This window comes from Mobula hypostoma, chromosome 4 (assembly GCF_963921235.1).
Source record: "Mobula hypostoma chromosome 4, sMobHyp1.1, whole genome shotgun sequence".
In the NCBI taxonomy this organism is placed as follows: Eukaryota; Metazoa; Chordata; class Chondrichthyes; order Myliobatiformes; family Myliobatidae; genus Mobula; species Mobula hypostoma.
In genome coordinates, this window is record NC_086100.1 from 167,856,183 (window position 1) to 167,878,273 (window position 22,091).

Consider the following 22,091-nt stretch of genomic DNA (forward strand, 5'->3'; position numbering starts at 1 on the left):
GCTTCATTGATTTCCACGCTAACACCGACTAGGTTTGTTAGCATATCAAAAGCCGGTGACCGTCTCAGTTCGCGTCGGTCATGATCAATAACATTCTTCCCCCTGGGCAGCCGGTAAATCTCTTTCATGATTCCACCAACTGTTTCCTCCAGCACCGCAAAATGTCCACCGGGGGGTACCTCGTGGGCCATGTTAAAAACCTCATCCCCATAACTCTTTTGCACCACCCCCCATTCCTCATCTGCGGATGCTGTACTTGATTTCCCTTTCTTCCTTAGCACTTCCTCATCCGCACAATAGCTTGTCAAGGCTGTGTCAGAGAGAGCGGTCTCGGCAAAAACCATCAGCCCCTCGTCTCGCTCCTGCGTCTGCACAAATTCTTTCCTGGCTACTGCTACGTCCGTCCCAGCTCCCTCACTACCTCTTATCTCACTACACCCTGTCTCATACAAGGTTGGCAGAAATGTTTCAGCCAAATTCACCATCGCGGGCGGGGCCTCCATGCTGGCAGGCTGACCCGTCAATCTCACGACTGGGAACACGATTCCTCCGGCGATGTCATTACCGAGCAAGACTTCCACGTCTTTCATCGGTAATTCGGACCTCACCCCAATCGTGACTAGTCCAGAGACCAGGTTGCTCTGTAAATGTATCTGGTGCAAAGGGACTGACTCTGTCCCTTCCCCAACACCTTTGACCTCTACCTCCCCAGTCTGGGTCTCTGAGCTAAACTCTAATACACTCTTCAGTATTAGTGACTGACACGCTCCCGTGTCTCTCCAGATCCGCACTGGAACTGGTTTTAACCTCTCCTTCACTGACACCAGTCCGGCCGAGATAAACCTCTCGCGCCCTTCCTGGACTTTTTCAGACCTGTCCTTCCCTAGCGGTTCGCTTAACAGCTCAATACAGCCATTCAAAATTTCCGCTTTTCCTTTCCCCGTCTCCTTCCTTGGGGCAAAGCACCTGGACGCAAAGTGTCCGACTTTCCCACAATTATAACAGACGACCCCAGGAGACTTCCTACCAGGCTGCTCCCGGTCTACCTTATCCTTTTCACTAGTCCCCGGCTTACTTTCTGACTTTTCCGGCGGACTCTCCCCGCCGTCCTGACTACCCTTCTGGTAGCCTTTACTCGGGGCAAACTTCATTTTATGCGTCAACGCATACTCATCCGCTAACTTAGCAGTTGCGGCTAACGTGGCTGCCTCTTTCTCATCGAGGTAGGGTCTCATACCCTCAGGGACACAACCTTTAAACTGCTCAATCAGAATCAGCTGCAGCAGTCTGTCATAATCCCCCTCTACCCCTTTCGAGGCGCACCAACGCTCACAATATGTTTGCATCTCACGAGCAAACTCCAAATACGTGCGGTCCCACCGCTTCCTCGCATTCCGGAACCTCTGCCGGTATGCCTCCGGGACCAACTCATAAATCCTGAGGATGGCCTCCTTCACCACCTCATACTTCTGGGCATCTTCCGCGGATAAGGCGGAGTAAGCTTGTTGGGCCTTCCCTTTCAGTACACTCTGAAGTAAGACAACCCACTTATCCCTCGGCCATTCCTGACTTATAGCTACTTTTTCGAAGTGGAGAAAGTACCGATCCACATCGGTATCGTCAAATGGGGGAACCAGCCTAACCTCCTGGGTCGCCCGGAACCCTCCACCTTGGTTCGGCACGAGCCCCTGCTCGGCCCTTATCTTTAACTTCTCCAGCTCAAATTCCCTTTCCCTCTGTTTCTCCTCTCTCTCCAACTGTCTGTCCCTCTCTTCTCTCTCCAACTGTCTTTCTCTCTCTCGCCTTTCTACCTCTTTCTCTCTCTCTCGCCTTTCTACCTCTTTCTCTCTCTCCCGCCTTTCTAACTCTCTCTCTTTCTCCTGCCTTTCTAACTCTCTCTCCTGCCTTTGTAACTGCTTCTCTTCGTGTTCTAACTGCCGTACCCGGAACTCGTGCTCGAGTCTCAGTTTTTCAAGCTGTACCTGTACCGCGTCTCCAGCAGGTTTTTCAATAGACACCTCCCCCAGCTCACCTTGGGGAAACACACCTTTAGATACATAGTGCTCTACAATAGCTCTGTGTATCTCCTCTCTCCTCATTGTCGACTTCACCTTAGCAAGATTCACCCGTTTTGCCACAGCTATCAATTCCGATTTCCTGGCATCCTCTAATGCCTCCAAGGTCGGCGCCTTTATAAATTCCTCAACCTCCATTTCTGCTGTTTGTCTTTTCTTTCTTTCGGGAATTTTAACCCAATCAATTTACTCCGTCCCAAATTTAGCGTTCAAAATCCCGGACGAGCCCCCACTTATGTTACGTACCCCGTAACTGGGTTGCCAAACCAGCAGAAATGGATCACTCAGTTGGAGTCTGGAGTACTAGAACTAAGAAAGTTTTATTAAGGAAACAAGCAACACAGTAATCGAAAGGATAATAAATGCAACAGTTCAGTGATGATAAACACACATGTGCACAGAATTAAGATAACAGCATCAATCAAGCTCTATCGTTGTCTAGGGGTAAATGACCAATTTCAAAATGACTCAAAGTTCAGTCCAGTTTAGTAGTTCAGTTCGCAGTAATCGTTGCCATGGCGGTGGACAATGTGGGGAAAGAGAGAGATAGAATAGGAACAACTCATCATTCAGAACGGCTTCACTCACAGACCAGCAGGATGGCTCACAGACCAGCGAGATGGCTCACAAACAGCTTTTTGGGCGGGTCCTTGGTGATGTCACCTGAGGTCACCGACTGTGACCCCTCCTCCAGATGCGGTCGATCCTCTGCAGTGAACCCGGCACCCAGGCAAGGGCGGACACACACCGGGTTCCCGCTGATCGTACCTTTCCACCCTGTGCGTTGTCCGGTTCTTCTCACCACTCGTGAGAGGCGCACCGCTTCCAGGGTCTCGTTACCTCGGGTGGCGTGTGTGTCTGTCTTAGCGAACCTGTCCCTTTTTATCCCCCTGCTGGGGTATCGCCTGTCCATCACTTCAAACAGTTCAGGGCTCAAAGGGGGGAGCCGCTCCAGACAGCTCTTTCTCCCACATCCCTTCATTACACATCTCCAGACGCTGCTCCATTGTTCCTTATCTCTCCTTCCCCTGAGGGCAGGTGGCAGACCAACTGCTGATGCCACTGATGCTAGCCCAGGCCAGCAAACATCTTAATTTTATGTGTATTCTCGTAACACTTCACTTTAATCCTATGCCTCTACACAGTAAAAAAGACTATCCATTTTATTTATGCCTCTCATGAGCTCATAAATCTTAACAAGGTCACCTTTCAGCCTCCATCGGTCCAGTGAAGAGTCTTGGTTATTCAATTTCTCTTTGTAACTGAAACCCTGCACTCATAGGAATATGCTTGTCAATTTTTTTTCCTGCACCCTGTTTAGCTTATGCATATCTTCCTATAATACATGCAATAATCCAAGTGTAGTCTCTTGAACTGTTCTGTTTTTTTAAAACTACCTGTAATAGTATATTTTCACAAGTTAAAAACTGAAAACGCTGCAGACATCAAGAAGGTCACACAGCATCTGAGGAGAAGGAAAGCAGATGGCATTTCAAATCAGTGACCTTCAGCAGTACTGGTTGTCACCTGTGAGAAGACCTTGATCTAACCTAACACGCGTGATTCTCTGATTATTTGTTCTTATTTAAAGTACCAAACTGTTTATATTGCATTTGTTCGTTATGTGCTGTGTCGTATGACATGGGTGATCATGTCTTTCCATAACCATGGTTGCTCTTGGCAAATTTTTCTACAGAAGTGGTTTGCCATTGCCGTCTTCTGGGTAGTGTCTTTACAAAACAGGTGACCCCAGCTGTTATCTATACCAGGGGTCAGCAACCCTTTTGCCTCTGTGGGCCAGCTCGCGTATTAATGAGTGGACGGTGGGTCAAATAAAAAACGTGAAATATGGGAATTATCCATTTAAGTACATCTAGTTATGTTTTGCCTCAAATTAATGAATAACGCATGCTAAAAAATCATTTGTGCTTAACCAAGGATGCCAATTAGTGTTCAAAGAACTCAGTTTAGTTGCATTTTATTTCAATCAAGGCATCTTTTGATGTCTTTTAAAAGGACACAACGAATCTTTAAACATAAAACATATGAACACGATGCATTGAATGATGATAAATTAAGTATAATAAAAATTTTTTTAATGCAAAACAGTTGATAAATCAATGTGAAACTTGATGCTGTTTGTTGCTTGAAAGCTTCTCAATATTGAGTGTAAGACTTGATGCCAAGAGCAAGACATTATCCACATGGGCATCAGTCAATCTTGTTCTCAAATGGTTCTTGGTTTGCTTCATTTTTGAAAATAATTACTCATACAGATTAGTGCTGCCAAACAGTGATGCCATCTTTTTTGCATGGTCCACTAAGTTAGGATACTTGCCACTTGGATGAATATATTTTCTATAGAAGTCAAGCACTGACACATCTGCAGAATGAAATTTCAATCTGAATATGTCATTCAATTCCATTTGAAACATTTCTGATACGGTGTCTACTTCCACATCAAATGGAGTAGCAAACAGCTTGAATTCATTAGCATGCAAGCAAAAATAGCAAAGCAAGATGAAAACTCTTTTCTCAATTCTTGGACCATATTCACAAAAATGCCTAGATCTTGTGCTTTACTTTTTTGAAAAGTGGGAAAATGTGCACAATTTCCTTTTTGAAGCTGATACTACCACAATTTCAGCTTTCTGTGGCGGGTCTCATAATGTCACCTGATATTTGCCACCTTCTTCACAGCAACATTTTCTAGGCAAATGAGACAAACTGGTTTCTCAGCTTGCTCGATGAAGGAGTAATCTAGTGTCCAAGTGTCTTGGAAATTTCTGCACTCAGTGTCTACCTTCCTGCGTTTTGCATTCATTGCCATTGGAATTTTTTTCTTCAATTTTATTTTGAAACGAGTTATTCAACAAGTATTGTAGCACATGTAAGTATCTGGATATTTAGCGTGGAATTCTTGTTGAAACACAGTGACGCTGTTTCTGTTCACAAATTTGAACGATCCCCTCTGAAAACCTGCACGTAGATGGAGAGAATCTAATACATATTAATAAGGTAGTCTGCCTTCCTGTCATTTGTGACCAGTGTTTGGTTTGGAACAAAATGGAACCTGGGGCCGGTGTAACAAGACACCATGCATGTCCATCAGTGTGGTCGCATGAAACACTCAGAATAAGGAAAAATCACTCGCGGGCCAGATAAGCATAGTATCCCAATATTTACTCGCAGGCTGGATCTGGCCTGCGGGCCGTAGGTTGCCTACCCCTGATCTATACTCTTCAGAGTTTGCCTGGCATCAGTGGTCGCATAACCAGGACTTGTGATATGCTCTAGCTGCTCATACAACCATCTGCCACCTGCTCACATGGCTTCGCGTGACACTGATCGGGGGTTTAATTAGGTGCTACACCTTGCCCAAGGGTGATCTGCAGGCTAGCGGAGGGATGAAGCGTCTTACATTTTCTTTGGTACAGACACATCTCCACCCTACCACCCAAGATTTTTTTAAATCAATAAATATCTACACAATTTTATTTATCTGTCTGAGAAAAGAGTTTGGGGGCAGTGGGAGCAGAGGAAAAGTGGAGCTTCAAAAAAGCATTTGTAAATTTGTGTATTTTCCCTGTGAAAGGGAATGGAAAAAATGGAAGTCTCAAGCTGCCATGGTAATTAATTTTGGTTTTATTAAACAGTTTCACCAGTAAAGACATTCTAATTGTCCCTCTGTACTTTCAACTGATTTGATCTTGGGGAATGGTTGTCTTGTTTTGACATTGTGCTGTTGACAACCAGTTTCTCATTGCACTTTGAATATAGTGTTTAGCACTCCATCTCTCCCCCACAAGACCCTTCAATAAGCTCTTACACATCTAGGTTTAACTTCAGCAGTACACCTGCAAGAATTGTTAAGGTCTATGAGCATGCATCTCGGTATACATTGCCAACTGAGCTGAATTGCGTTCTGGGTTGTGATTCCGTCAGGAATTGCAGTTCAGATTCACTCCTTTTGCAGCCAGCAGAGAAGAGAGATCTTCAGATTCTGGGTCACCCAAGGAAGGGAGGATGTTGTGAGCTCTTTGGCAACAGCTGCTGTTGAATCTTGTTTTCTTTCCTGAACATCATTAACTACAGGTTTGGAGATCGTAGAAGATGGTGTGGCTCTAACCAGGGATCATCGTGGCAGAAACACTGGAGATGCTTTTGTTCAGTTTGCATCTCAGGAAATGGCGGAGCGAGCCCTAGCAAAAGACCGAGAAATGATTGGATCTAGGTATGTACTGAATTAACAATTAAGTGCTGTAGTTGGTTTAGGAAATGGCTGGTGGGGGTAACTATTCTGATTAAGTTGCTGAGACAACATCAGTCAATGTATGCAGAATGAGATAGGAAAAGATCATAGATGTTGCGTGACTTGTTGAGTTCCTCCAGTAATTTGTTTCTCAAGCAAAATTCATGCAGTCTAATTGGTCGCCCTTGGGTATAAAGGTTAAATGTAGGATAAGACATTTAGGACAGAGTTGCAAAGAAACTTCTTCACTTAGAAGATAGTGAATTGAACTTTTTAATATGAGAAATAGTGAAGACTAAAATGCTGCAAGTTTGAGGAGGATTTCTAGATACAAAAATAAATCATAGGATGTGGAGGGAGTAGAATGTGGTATTGAATTGAATGGCAGAATAAGCTTAAATGGCCAAGTGACCTGCTGTGTTTCTGTGCATAGATGTTGGAAATAGAAAATAAAATCAGAAAATGCTGGAAATGCTCAGCACCTCAGATTGGTAGCAAGGGAACAGGTTGAATATCTCTTATCCTGACAGAGAAGTTAGGGGTGCAAAAAATTTTAATTAACTTTCAAAGAAAGTACAAAGGTGGGGAAAATGAACAGGGAAGAAAAGGATGAAGCTAATTTGAGGTGAAAGATGGGAAGATTGAAGGACCAAAGAGAAGACAGGAAAGGGGGTGTCAACGAATCAGTAAAGGAACCAATTAATGTATTTGGGTAAGTACAGTTTACTGGAGAGAAGGGAAAGAACACTGTTGGGTATGATTTAAAAGGGTGGGTAAGGCTTGTGTGGGGCATATTTATCAACACTGATTTTTGTGAGCAATCATTCTGAGTTCTAGTGAATTTACTGGTAATCTGAATTGTTTTTTTCATATATTCCTTCATATTTCAAACCAGACAGCTGAATTATCTCATCATTTTTTCCTGAGCCACTACTAATCAAGACCTGAAGTCTGCATAGTTGCAAGATTAGCTGTTGAGTTTTAATATTCTTGGAATAAAACCTACATTTGAATTAGTTATTCTAATAGTGTTATGTTCCGTAAATTCTGTCCAAGTGTTCCAATAGCCTGTTTCACTAGTTTTCTCTGCTGTGCTACTTTTGCTCAATCTGTGGAAAGCGTGTCGAGGGCATGCAGTCATCAATTTCTATTTGGGATGATGTCAAACCAGAAAATAACTGTCCAGCAAATAGCACTGACAATCAGTTTTATTTTTTGGCTAGGTACATTGAAATATTTCGAAGCACCAAGAGTGATCTTCGTTTGTATATCCGTCCCTCAAAGAAAATGCCTCGCTGTCCCACTGCGCAGGAAATTGCAACTGACAATGAGAGCTGTACTGTGGTAAACAGTAACAGTGATAATGGAGATATGATGGAAAGAGATGGTAGAGTCCAGAACGGTAAGGTACCTTGCTGCCTAGCTGGAATGAAAGACACATGTTGTGAAAGCTGTTGATTCTGTAAGGATATCTCTCACAAGCAGAACCTCCTACCATCTGCAAGGTTGATTGAATTGCAGTTCCAGCAAGACATTTTTAAAATCTTGTGTGTAATTTGATCAGTTAGTAAAGACTTTATTATAATTGAGGTATTAATGTTGGTGAATTAACTAACACTGAAATGTTTTAAGTTTTAAAAAGTCCATATTCTATGACCTGTTTCTATTGTTAGGCAAGAATATTAAGGGATATGAAATCGAAGCAAGTAATTAAAATTAAGACAGATTTGCTCAGATTTCATAAAATGTTGACAGTTTGTAGGTGCTTAATAGGCCACTATTTTGCATTTGTTCTGACTTGTTATAAATATAAGCCTAACTTTCACTTCTTGATATGCTCTATAAACTGTGCCTCAGAGCAGTTCTACAGCTGTGAAATTTTGCATAAGATTCAAATGTGTGCAATTTTAAGACTGCACAAAGACTTGACTATATTGGTACACTGTGCCATGTAAACTGATGTGCATAGTTCGTAGAGCGTGACCAAAAATATTTGATATTTTAATGTGAAGGAACAACTTGTACTCTTTTCTCTCAAAATTGTGATTTCTTTTTTTTTTTGGTTAATAGTGCAGCTGCCAAAAAATGATTTGGAATCTAATCACTGTATTCAAAGATCTGATGTACATAATGTGCATATGAGGGGCCTCCCATTTCGGGTTAATGGACAGGATGTTGTTAAAGTAAGTGTTTGCCTTGTTCATATTTTCAAACAAATTATCTGTAACACTTGCCCCATCGTAAGTTTTCAAATTGACAGTGAGCAATTTAGAGTAGACGGTCAGTATCTTTTCCCTATTGAAATGTCTAATATTAGAGGGCATGTGTTTAAGGTGAGAGGGGATAAGTTCAAAGATGTGTTAGGCAATTTTTTTTTGCAGTGCGGGTGGATGGCTGGAATGTGCTGCTTTGGGTGCTGGTGGAGGCAAGTATGATAGAGGTTTTCCGAAGGCTCTAAGATAAGCTTATGAATGTGCAGGAATGGAAGTGTATGCACAGTGTAGGTAGAAGGAATTGGTCCAGTTGGACATTTGATTACTCACTTAGTTCAGCACAACATTTGAGCTGAGGGCCTGTTCCTTTGCTGTACGTCAGTCTGTTCACTGTGTACGTCAGGTGCAGATCTGCCAGTGTTATCTCAGATTAATTTTGAAAAACTACTGGTACAGCCCAGCACCTGTATTATACACTTAAACACTTAACAGTCTGCTGCCTGTGAGTACTGCCAACAATTAGTCATCACAAATATCAATAATGGACACCACTGCAACTATTCCACGCTCATCAACTATTTCTTGAACTCTGACAATTACATTTTGTGTCTTTAATTCCCAACCATCCCCCAACCCTCTGCCCATTTATTTCCTGCCACAGCTGCATCCTTTGCTTACTAGATATGGATCTGGTCATCTTTAGCTACACATTAACTGGAGTTGTTCTGCATCCTTACACCTGCTATTACATCACTGGTCATCCACTACTGCAGTGCTAGTAACACATAGATGTGTGTGGACTTCAAACCAACAACTTGACTTAATGGCAAGTGTGATATTAATTGAAAAGCAGCTTATTTGTTTGAAAAGGCCAATAGGCAATAGACAGTAGGTGCAGGAGTAGGCTATTCAGCCCTTCGAGCCAGCACCACCATTCACTGTGATCATGGCTGATCATCCACAATCAGTACCCTTTTCTTGCCTTCTCCCCATATCCCTTCACTCCGCTATCTTTAAGAGCTCTATCTGACTCTTTCTTGAAAGAATCCAGAGAATTGGCCTCCACTGCCTTCTGAGGCAGAGCATTCCACAGAACCACAACCCTCTGTGTGAAAAAGTTTTTCCTCAACTCCGTTCTAAATTGTCTACCCCTTATTCTTAAACTGTGGCCCCTGGTTGTGGACTCCCCCAACATCGGGAACATGTTTCCTGCCTCTAGCGTGTCCAGTCCCTTAATAATCTGATATGTTTCAATCAGATCCCCTCTCATCCTTCTAAATTCCAGTGTACAGGTTTCCCCCGCCATCCGAAGGTAGAGCGTTGCTATGAAATGGTTTGTAAGCAGGAAGGTCGTAAAGTGAAGAAGCAATAACCATTTATTTATATGGGAAAAATTTGTGAGCATTTGCAGACCCAAAAATAACTTACCAAATCATGCCAAATAACACATAAAACCTAAAATAACAGTAACATATAGTAATAGAGGAATGATGTGATAAATACACAACCTATATAAAGTAGAAATACTTATCTACAATCATTGCCTGCACTGTTCTCTGTAGCGAAAATCTCATGCAAGCGCTCTCAGCGAAAACACGGCGCAAGCGCTCTCCAGTAACCTTTAAGCTATGAAGCTGCCAAATCATTACCAAATAACACCTAAAAATACACAGCCTGTATAAAGTAGAAATAATGTATGTACAGTGTAGTATCACGGGAATCGGGAAGACATCGAGCGCACTGATGATGGTGTGTTAGACTGAGTCGTCAGAGGTTGGGGTGGTGCAGTGGCCCCCAACCTCCGGGCAGTGAACCGATACCGATCCGCGAAGCATGCAGGGGTACAGCGGTAGCCGAGACGCACCCAGCACATCTTTAAGAAAAAAGCTGAAATAAACAAGCTAATTAATTAGGTGCCGCCCGGCACGTAAATGTCGGCCCAGATCAGAGGCAACGCAGTTGGCAATCGTCTCTGATCTGGGCCGACATTTACATGCCGGGTGGCACCTGATTAAATAGCTTGTTTATTTCTGCTTTTTTCTTAACGATGTGCTGGATGCATCCCGACTGCTGCTGCATTCTCTGTGAATCGGTATCTGTCCGCGGCCTGGGGGTTGGGGTGGTGGGACACTGGGGTGTCATCTCATCGTCGATCAGGGCAGGCAGGTCATCTTCTTCTATGCCTGCCTCGATGTCGAAGGTCGAGGTTCGTCGTCTGCTGAAGGCTTGCTTGACTGCTAGCCTCACGCATTTTTCTATCATACAGTTCTTTGTAAGCACTCAAACCATCTTGCAAATATGCCCTAAACCGACGTACCCTTTCAAAATTAAAGTTGTACTTTATCATTGCAGCGAAAATCTCACGCAGTTGCTTCACGTTAAGTTCCTGGACGACTTCACTTTTGGTCCGTTCGCTACTGCATTTGGTTTTGATTGTTATCCTTTCCTCTTCCAATTGCATCAGCTCTTCACTTATCAGTTCTTGGTCATGGGATGCCAAAACCTCTTCAATATCATCTTTGTCAACTTCCACAAGCCAAACTCACTTTGTCCTTACTTCATTCACCACGATCAAATTGCTTAATTATGTCTAGTTTTACGCTAAGCGTAACACCCTTATGAGCTCTTTTAGGCTTTTCCGATATTTTAGAACTCATCTTGCAAACGGCTGCTCACAGGCACGTGTTTAAGCGATGCTGGCTAGAATGCCGTTCCGAATCCGAGGGAGAGCGGCTGCTTTTTTTCGTAACAGTGAAAGCACCTTCTGTTAGTGAAAACAGGTAACTAATTAGGTCTTTCATAACAATGAGGTTTCGTAAAGTGAACATTGGAAAAGCGGGGGACACCTGTATACAAGCCCAGTCACTCCAGTCTTTCAACATATGACAGTCCTGCCATCCCGGGAATTAACCTCGTGAACCTACGCTACACTCCCTCAATAGCAAGAATGTCCTTCCTCAAATTTGGAGACCAAAACTGCACACAATACCCCAGGTGTGGTCTCACCAGGTCCTGTACAACTGCAGAAGGACCTCTTTGCTCCTATACTCAATTCCCCTTGTTATGAAGGCCAGCATGCCATTAGCTTTCTTCACTGCCTGCTGTACCTGCATGCTTAATTTCAGTGACTGATGAACAAGGACACCTAGATCTCATTGTACTTCCCCTTTTGCTAACTTGACACCATTCAGATAGTAATCTGCCTTCCTGTTCTTGCCACCAATCTGATCTGTTGTGGAAGTTAAATGAGCACTGCACTAGATGCCATTGTTTATTAAGATGTTTTGAATGATAACACAGGTCAAGGATCAACTTTATTCATCATTTACATGTATTAAGAAATTGTTGGGGTGTGTTGCAATAGACAATAGGTGCAGGAGTAGGCCATTCAGCCCTTCAAGCCAGCACCACCATTCACTGTGATCATGGCTGATCATCCACAATCAGTACCTTTTTACTGCCTTCTCCCCATATCCCTTCACTCCGCTATCTTTAAGAGCTCTATCTAACTCTTTCTTGAAAGCATCCAGAGAATTGGCCTCCACTGCCTTCTGAGGCAGAGCATTCCACAGAACCACAACCCTCTGTGTGGAAAGGTTTTCCTCAACTCCGTTGCAAATTGTCTACCCCGTATTCTTAAATTGTGACCTCTGGTTCTGGATTCCCCCAACATCGGGAACAAGTTTCCTGCCTCGAGCGTGTCCAATCCCTGTTGTTGCGTCACATGCAAAAGCCAGCATTCAACAGAATAAAGAATTATGTAAAAATATGTACAGATATGGAATAAAGTGTGCAGAAATACATAAATACCTGCACACATTCACAACGTAAAACACATACAGTGCAGTGACTGGGGTAATAGAGGGGTATGGGGGCGGGGCTAACTAGAATGGTTGATCAGTTTAACTGCCTGGGGGAAGAAACTTCTATATGGCGTGAAGTTTTGTTTTAATAGCTCAGTAGCACTTTAATAGTGTAATATTAATAAGGTAGTGTACAATGTAGTGAAGTAAATAAGACTGCAAATACTGGAAAAATCTGCGGAGTCCTGCTCAGGGGTAATGAATTGCAGAGAGGCTACAGGATTATTAGTTTCGTGTTCTGTTATATTTTTAATGTAAGAAACTGAAAACCATCTTTTCAATCTTGTGTGCAGGATGCTTTATGCCAGTAAGTCTCCTTTGAGATATTGCTGTGTAACATCTTTTGTCTTCTAGTTCTTTCAGCCTTTGAAGCCAGTGCGGATTATTGTGGAATACGGACCTGACGGAAAAGCCACTGGAGAAGCAGATGTACACTTTGCCACACATGAAGATGCTGTTGCTGCCATGACAAAAGATAAATCGCACATGCGTAAGAACTTCACTGCATCTCAAGTCTGAAATGGACTGTCTTGTGCAGACCATTTATTTCACATGATCATTCACAGCAGTATTCAGCCCGTTGTCCAAGTACTTTGAAAGTGTTCATCAGGTCATCTCCTTCCTCTGATCTTTCTCTGGAGCCTGCTAGGTTTTCAACTGCAAAAACTTAAGCAGTTCTCTTTTGAAAGTTCCTTTTGAATCTACTTTCACTGGTCTTTCAGGCAACGTGTTCCAGATTACAACAGCTCACTGCGTTTCAAAAAGCCAAGTGCTCTTCCTTTGCCAGTTGCTCCTTTTGCTAATCTATTTCCCTCCTATGTGTTCTCTATCAGAGCCCTTAATACATCAAAATAGTTTTAATTTTTTTCTGACAATCTAAAAGGCAGAAACTTACTAACCAATATATCAGCACTGTGCCATACCAAGGTGGCCAGACCGTTGTGATTAGATAATACCTTGTATACTATCCTCAGAACGTATAGAGAAAATCCTGGGATCACAGAACAACAGGAAATTCCTCACAGACCCATCAGTCCAGAAGACCAGACATAGAATTGTGAAGAATTTCCTTTTGACTAACACACCTCTGGAGTAGCTCAGAGAGTGAGGAAGCATCTGTGGAGGGAATTGGATAATCGATGTTGCAGGTTAGAAGCATTCACCTAGACTAAAAAGAAAGTGGGAGATGTCCACTATAAAAAGGCAGAGGGAAGGGATAGAGCAAGAGCTGGATCCAGTTGAGGAGTGGAGGGTGATGGAGGAACTCAACAGGCCAGGCAGCATCTATGGAAATACATAAACAGTCAATGTTTCAGACTGAGACTCTTCTTCAGGACTGGAAAGGAAGGGGGAAGGTGCCAGAATAAAAAGTTTGGGGGGGTGGGTGGAGGATGACTAGCATTAGTGTAGCCTGGTGGGCAGGAAAGGTAAAGGTTAGGAGAAGAAGGAATCTGATAGAAGGGAGTGGACCATGGGAGACGGGAAAGAGGGCATCGCGGAAAGTGATAGTCATGTGAGGAGAGGTAAGAGGCCCTAATAGAGAATAGAAGAAGGGGGAGGAGAAAAATTACCAGAAGGAAAAATCAATATTCATGCCATGAAGTTGGAGGCTACCCAAATGGAATATGAGGTGTTGCTCCTTCACCCTGAGAGTGGCCTGTATTTAGCAAAAGAGGAGGCCATGGACTTGACGTGTCAGATTGGGGATAGAAATTAAAATGGTTGGCCACGAAGAAATTCCGCTGTTGATGGACGGAACAGAGGTGCTCAACAAAGTGGTCTGCCAATTTATGTTAGTTCTCACCAATGTAGAGGTGGCTGCCAGATTACCAGATAGAATAGTCAACCTCAACAGATTCACAGGTGAAGTGTTGCCTCATCTGGAAAGACTGTTTGGGGCCCTGAATGGAGGTGATGTAGGAAGTGAATGGGCAGATTTCGCATTTCTCTTGCTTATGGCAATCGTGTTAGAAGCTGGGAGGTGATAGGTGGAACTGGCAAGCGGCTGAAGAAGATAGAATCTGATAGGAGAGGATGGTGAAACATAGAATAAAAGGGAGGTCGAGGGGGTAACAGGTGGGGAGGAGTGTGAGTGTCTTGGGCAGTTAGAAAGGTTATGGGAGGGGAAAGAGTGATGGGGAGAGAAAGAAAATTGGGGAAAATGGAGCAACTTGATAATTTGATGTTCATGCCACCAGGTTTGACACATCCTATGTGAATTATGAGGTGGTCCTCTAGTTTTTGAGAGCCGGCAGTAGAGGAATCTGAACAGGCGTGTGGGTGTGGGAATGTGGTGGAGTTGAAATGGCTGGTGGAAAGTTTGGGGCTGTTCTTGGAACACAAATTGAGAGGATCTGATAGAGGATTTAAAATCATGTAGGTGAGGTGAAAATTGAAACTGATCGAGGAACAAAGATTCAAGGGATGTAGAATAAAAATGAGTGGCAAGAAAACCAAAATGGATATGAGGAAAAATAATTCTGCATCATGAGGGTTAATGGGTTCAGTTGTAACATTCTGATTGGAGAGAATTTGTAGGACAGGCCTAGCTGGAATGCTGTGATGTAAAACAGCTGTTGAACGACCATCATCCATACTGTAACCCTTCTGAACTTCCGCATTGTTTAGATTCCCAACAAACTGTTGATCTCAGCCTTATCTATATTCAATGACTGTGTCCATTGCCCTTGAGTGAAGAATTCAGAAGATTCAAGCCTTTAAAGAGTTTTCTTCTTATCTCAATCCTACATGAGCTACCCCTTGATCAACTTCTAGATGTACTCTCTTCTCAGCACCTAATTCTGCCAAGGATCATTTCTCATTTATGTGAAACTAGAAAATATGTACATGCTACACTCAGTCTGGTAAGGAAAAAAAACATCACAGGAAAGATATGACAAGTGTGGCAGGGAATTTGTGCCCAGAGTCCACAGACTGGAACCAATCAGTATCCCAGTTCTTTCTAGCCACCTTCTGTCTCCATCCTGGGGAAAAAATTTGTCCTATTTCACATAAATGAATTGATTCCTGCTGTGTTACAAGGGCTTCTGCACTTCCCCTTAAAATGGATAGGTTTTGATTGTCCCTATATTCCCTGGAGAGGTTTTAGTAATATAATACACAAAACCATGTTATTATTATTTTCTATATTTAGTGCTGTGATCACTGAAACCAGCTTCTTCCCCCCACCCCAACCCCCAGTCTTTTGGTTTCACTTTTGATGATGGGAGTTGGGAGTAGGGATTGTTACGAGGGAGTGTTATGTGAGTCGTACAGCTTGCTTACTGTACTTAGTCATGCTGGATGTTGTTCAGGCATTAACTTGATAACTACTGGGTTCATTTACTGCAGCTGTTGGCTTCTGATTCTCTTTGATGCAGAACATCGCTACATAGAACTCTACCTGAACTCGTTTTGCTCGGGGATTCCCGCCAGACATAATGATCAAGGAAATCAAGAGAAAGGTAATGTCTTTAGAGATTGTAGCTCTATGCCAAGATTTTGGTACAAAAAGAAGCTGCAGGGAGTTGTTCCTGGATTAGTTTGATTCAGGGCAGGGCTTTCCTTTTTAGACAAGTGTTTTTGTCTGTGAATTATTTGATTAACTTCTTCCCGACCCTGATGTACTAAGAGCAGGTTTGGACAAACACTGGGAACTCTTCAAAGTCAACTTTATTGTCAAATGAATATACATGTATGCAGAAGTGCAAAAGAAAACTTCTAGCAGCAATGTCACAGACACACAGTATTAGAGATACAACACAACAAAAACATAAATTATACGCAGTTTTTAAAAGAAAGAACACAATTAAAACATTCCATTCTATGCAACATGGTCAGTGTGGCAGTACTGAGGTGGTAATTAGGGTTTTGCCAGTTGGTTCAAGAACTAGATGCTTGTAGCTGTTCTTGAATCTAGTGGTGTGGGAGTTTAGGCTTCTGTGCTTCCTGCCCAGTGGTAGCTGTGGCTGGCATGGTGGGGATTTTAGATGATAGCTGTTGCCACCTTATATAGATAGCAACAATGGTGGACGGAGGCATTCTCCCATGATCTACTGGGTTGAGTCCACTACTCTCTGCAGCTTCTTGCATTCCTGTGGGTTGGGGCTCTTGGGGTTCTGTTGCTGTTTAACAATGCACAGTTTTTTTGGGTGGGCTAACTGTTAATCCTTTATACCTGATTGCTACCTGCAGCCAATCTAGTTGACGTCAAGCATTCATTATGTGCGGCATTGCATCTGTACAAGTGTGCATTAAAGCAACTGTGCATGCCAGTGGAACATAAGGTTGACACTACAGTGTGTTTTGTATTCATGCCGAAATGCACAAGTTGTTGAAAGCTACAATGGTGTCCACACAGGATAATCCACCAATTTATACTGGAGCAACTGAATGGGCTAGGTCTTTCTAAAATAAAGTAGACTGAGAAGTAACCTGATACAGTTTTTAAAGTTCACCTTGTGGTGAGTAACTCTTCACTACTCTGTACACCTGTAATCTTAGGGAAGAGACGATGTAAATATCAGAGGTCTTCAAAAGAGGAAGATCTGCAAGAATTAGAGAGGAATGGGAGGGAGAAATGGAAGGATTTGCTGGTGAAGTACTTGTGCTGGTACTAAGGGCATGGATCTGTTCGGCTAAATGGGCTGTTCTTTGTGGTGACCACTGCAGTTTGGGGTGTGGGGCCCATTGAGTGTAATGTCTACCAAGTGTTTTGAATGAGCATATTGTGTATATAATTACAGGCAAGTGAGGATGGGTAATATGATGCAATGCAGTTTGCTCAAGTTGGTGGAAATCATTGCAATCCATGGCAGTAAATATTTACAACTCAAACTGTGGTCAATTCATTTACTGGGGTCCAAGATTTAAATATTGCATCAAGATGTGGGTGTGGGGTTAAGATCTGGGTGCGTTGTTCCGGAGGCAATCACAAGCTTATTGATAAAGAACTGAAGAATCGCTCAGCAAGAGGGTGTGATTACAAGTTTGGCAGATATATGCTACAGGTACTGGATATTGCAGGCTGTGTAAATGAGAGCAGGGACTGTAGAGATAGTGGGCCAGTTAACTGTGACCCCAAGTTGGGGAGTGGAGTAGTAGGATGCAGTTTAGTTAGAGATAATTGTTGCAAAGTAACCACATTGAGTAAGGTATTCCAGGTTACTTTCAGATAAAGAGGGAAAATCGAGGAGGGGGCACTGACAGAGAAGGAAATGTGGCTTTGAAAGTCGAGGAATGAAATCATTCTGGTGGAGTTGCGAGCCAGCAGGGGAAGAAAGTACTGGTTGGTGTTGTCTGTTTCTTCCCAACAGTAGTACCATAGAGGTTGCAACCAGCTAAGTGTATAAAGGGAACCAATGGATGTAGTGTATTTCAGATCTTAGGACCTCTTTCACAAGGTAACATATAGGAAGTTATTAATGAAAATTAGAACATGGTGTGTGTTGAGTTTTGCATGGTATGAGGATTACTTAAAGGAGGAAACAGGAATTGGGGAGTCATTTTGGGTTGGGAGGCTGTGTTTAGGGAAATATATGTAATCCAAAAAGGGCACAACACAGGATATTGAGTGGCGATGAATCTAGCATCAGAATTTCAAGTGTTGGCTATGCAGATAGGGTGTAATTTTTTTTTAACTCACAGGTTAGTGAATCTTCGGAATTCACTACCCAAGTGTGCTATGGAGATTGAGCAACAGTAAAACTCCAGTAATACAGCAGACTTGAGTTTGCTAGTGCCTGACAAACAGATTTGCTGGATGATGGATGATTTTTAAAAAACCTTTAATTCACTAACTTAGTCTTTATGATAAAATTTCCAAAGGAGTACAGCAAACCCTACTTGAGCCACCATAATTTCCAAATGGTTGGATAGCAAATTAGTGGAGTTTTGATTTCCTTCAGATCCATAAATATACCATTGCATAATGGGTTAGTGCAGGAGCATGGTGCTGAGATGAATTATCTTGCATTCCTGCTGGATGGGATTGACTTTGCATTGTTTCGTGTCCACAAAACCCAGAGATGCTCCATGCTGTAGTCACCACTGTTATGGCTCATCACCTGTTGTCTGAGAGCTGTTGATCTCATTTGCAGATCCCTGACCCTAAAGTGAAATAATTCACTAACTGATCATTTATTTTGTTTCAGGTTCTGAAGAGAGGTAAACGATCACTGATTTGGAAATGGCTCTGCCTTTGGTAGTGAAGCTTTCGACTTGAGCGGATACCTAAACACTAGGCAAAACTAACAAACCTGGTTTTGGAGCTTGAAGTTGTATCGAAACCAGTTGGAGCAACTGTGACCTACTCATCAATATCATTAACAAAGAGGAAATTGATTTTTGTTTCGGTACTCCAAGTAGCCTATATTGCAAATTATGCCTCTTGTAACACGTTTTAATGTTACATTACTTGATAAAATAAATCCAGGCATTTTAACAAGTTTACATTGCTTTACAACAGTTTGAATTGTTTGGTAGCATTGATTTAAAAATGTAAATTTGCAGTAATCTGCAAAGGATGTCCTTTGCTATATACATGGAGTTTTCCTCACAGCATAATCGAATGGATTAAACTTATGTACAGTGCACCCACAATAAATATCTTCTTAGACAATCAATGTTCACAAAAACAGTTCCCTTTCTTTCAAAAAAAAAGAGAACTGGAAAGTTGCAAGCTGGTCACTGGGTTGTGTTCTTGTTTAGAATACCTACTCAATCTGTAACCCAGGAGGTTGTATTTTCTAGGTGCACTGACCAAATCCTGGAGTATGTAGATAAGACTTGTCTCATGTTTATATCTAAACTACATTGTAGTATGAGGTAGTCTGTACTATACAGCTTTGAACCTCACCTTGATCACCATCACAGAAGTCATCTCTGGTCAGTGCTTTGACTGAAAAGATTGCTAAGCATTACAGATTAGACTTGTGCAAGTGTCGCCAACATAGCCCTGGACATCTTTGGAACATGGATGGAGAATGTACAAACTCCTTGCAGGTAACAGCAGTTAGTGATCATTGTGGTAGCCACTATATTACCAGGCCAGAAATGCCAAATTCCTTGGTATTTAACAGATAGATTATTTTGCTCTGCCCCTGACATCAAAGTATAGCAGGGTTGAGAATGGAGTACCTTGGAGGGAAATCACTGAACCACAGGTGTGTACGCACAAAGCAAATGTTTATTCATACAACAATCAGGATATCCAGTTGTACCCAGGCAGCAAACAAGTACTCCCTCATAGAGATATTTTAGTCCCTGCTCCTTTCCCCAATGCAGTGCAAAATTTTTTACAATTGCCCAGTTTTGTATAAATGCTACTAATGTTGTGGAGTATATCAGGTCCTTGAATCAAATAAGAAAAATAGTTGACTATAAAATTCATTTGGTCACTAAATACCTACTGTACATTCATTTTTAAAGTCCTGTGAAATGAGGAACTTGTCAAGAAAACTTCTGTCTTTTGAATATATCTAAATTACATTGTAGTAGGAGGTAGTGTATACCATACAGCTTTGAACCTCACTTTGATCACCAACACAGAAATCATCTTTGATCAGTGCTTTGACTGAAAAGATAGTCAAACATTACAGATGCTGAAATTCAAAAGCAAAAAAGCTGACAGAAAACAGATCTGACTTTTAACTGTTTCTCTCCAGCAGTGTCCTGTGTTCTCAGTGGGTTGCACGTTTATTCTGGATTACAAAAGCATACTGGTTTACAAAGTGAACTATTCACTGACGCAAGGACAAGATCCAGATTCTTTACCAACAGACAATTCCAGCTCAGTCCAACCTACAGAGAGGTGGTTTAAACACATATTAGCACACAACTGAAATTCACATTTGGTCAAAGAATGAAAAGTCAAAATAACAATACCCTCAGTGAGAGGGATGGATGTGGGAAACTAGAGAACATCCAAGGTTGGCATAGTCACCTTGACTACACCCACATGGGTCTGCCACATTGCTTAGGCCATAGATCAGAAATCTGGCCTCATCTGCTAAGGATTAGAATTGTTAAATAGCATTACCAGAATTCAAAGTGATGATTTTTAAAACATGTCTCAGTGTTTTACCACACTAAGTTAATCTGGTTTTCAGCCCCCTCACCTGATACCTTTTTTGGTTACACCATTCATGGGCCAGAAAACAACCATTTGATGTGGCAAGAGTCCAGGTGCATAGTCTTCCTGAAAGTTACAAACACCATTAACAAGGTTCCCAATGATGTGTCATCAAAACAATAGTTCCTTTTTCAAGGGAAAGTGTGCACAGTAGGAATGGCATGCTGATTTGTCCAACACTTCACATTGAGGACAGAGTGCTTCTCTGCAGACTCCACTTGGTAGTCTGTCAGGGTGGTGTTGAGTACTGTTGTAACAGCATCACGTGGCAGGGATTACACACACACACGGGCTCCAAGGAGGACGGGAGAGGCAACTCATTTACAGCACACGCACTGCAGAAGGTTCCTTGACAGCTTTTGCATTGCTTCTGAAAGAGAGGAAAAGCCACAGTAAAGAGTGGTGTAGAGACTGCTCAGGAGTCAAGCTTGGATATCACATTTCCCCCTACTCCTATAACCAAGCATATTAAAGGTGTGATGGTAAAGAGATGACAGTGGGCTTGAAGGAGATGGCGCATAGAACAGTACAGTACATCATACCATGTCTATGCAAAAAAATTCTAAATTAAACTATCTTCTTGTACATGATCCATAAAATTATGGAGCAACATGTCCATTTTTGCCTCTCAAATGCTCCTACTGTATCTGCTTCTATCACTACCACCTCAGGCACCTACTGTACACCAAAAAAAACCCGTCACATCTCATACAACACAGTACAGCATAATAAAATGTGCCAAATCAAAAACACCCACTCACTAATCCCTCCTACCTGCATTATGTCCAAATCCCTCCATCTTCCCTACATCCATGTGCCTATCCAAACATCTCTTTAACAACCTCCAATGGATTCGCCTCTACCACCATACCAGACGATTTTCATGATTTCCAGTGGGCCGAGGGTTTATCCTTTTACCACCCACTGGATCACTTGGTCTGGCGTGTAATGTCAGGATTGGTCTCCTTTCGGATTAACGGTAACGGCGTGAACGTTCCTGACTTAGATCAACTGCCCTAGCACTGGGCTCTGCACCTGCAGAATACTGTGCACCCCCAGAGATCCGAAGACACGCCACAACGAAAACTGAAAAAGGTAAACAGAACTCGGATCCTCGGCACCCACTACACCATCCTGTGCCAGTTTCCAACCGCCTAAAATAGAGGAAAAGCATTGCTACAGTGGAGGAACTACCACATGGAACATCCTCCCAAACATACAGGATTGACCTCTGGCAACAAACAGAAGCCAGAACCCCACCAAACAACACAGTGCAAGACCCCAAAGAAATATTGCCAGACAGGGCACTGCTTGACAGACGGAAGTGGTGCACTCTCAACAGAGCGAGAGCAGGAGTTTGTAGGACGGGAGACAATGTGGTGAAGTGGGGTTTAAAGACCAGCGAATCCTGTGAGTGTGGCGAAAGGGTGCAGAACATTGAACACCTTCTGCGCAACTGCCCACTTTCACCTGATTTAGCTGACACTGACCTGCTCAACATCAACCAAACAACACTAGAGTGGCTGGCTATCTGGTGTGACAAGCTATGAGGGTGAC

General features: G+C 42.6%; 2 protein-coding genes across 5 annotated transcripts in view; one reads left to right on the forward strand and one right to left on the reverse strand.

The window, feature by feature from the left end:
- Positions 1 to 19,001, forward strand: part of grsf1 (G-rich RNA sequence binding factor 1) — a 39,173-nt gene extending 20,172 nt beyond the window's left edge. Inside the window, exons 5-10 of the mRNA XM_063046931.1 lie at positions 6,171 to 6,309; positions 7,551 to 7,729; positions 8,398 to 8,510; positions 12,758 to 12,893; positions 15,784 to 15,867; positions 18,556 to 19,001. Coding sequence (XP_062903001.1) covers positions 6,171 to 6,309; positions 7,551 to 7,729; positions 8,398 to 8,510; positions 12,758 to 12,893; positions 15,784 to 15,867; positions 18,556 to 18,572 — 668 coding nt within the window. The 3' untranslated portion in view covers positions 18,573 to 19,001. The remainder of the gene's footprint in view (positions 1 to 6,170; positions 6,310 to 7,550; positions 7,730 to 8,397; positions 8,511 to 12,757; positions 12,894 to 15,783; positions 15,868 to 18,555) is intronic.
- Positions 19,002 to 19,190: 189 nt separating this feature from the next.
- The window catches only part of rufy3 (RUN and FYVE domain containing 3), an 84,359-nt gene continuing 81,458 nt past the window's right edge, over positions 19,191 to 22,091 (reverse strand). For all 4 annotated transcript variants that reach the window (XM_063046925.1, XM_063046927.1, XM_063046926.1 and 1 more), the window contains one exon: positions 19,191 to 20,904. In XM_063046925.1, coding sequence (XP_062902995.1) covers positions 20,764 to 20,904 — 141 coding nt within the window. In that variant the 3' untranslated portion in view covers positions 19,191 to 20,763. The remainder of the gene's footprint in view (positions 20,905 to 22,091) is intronic.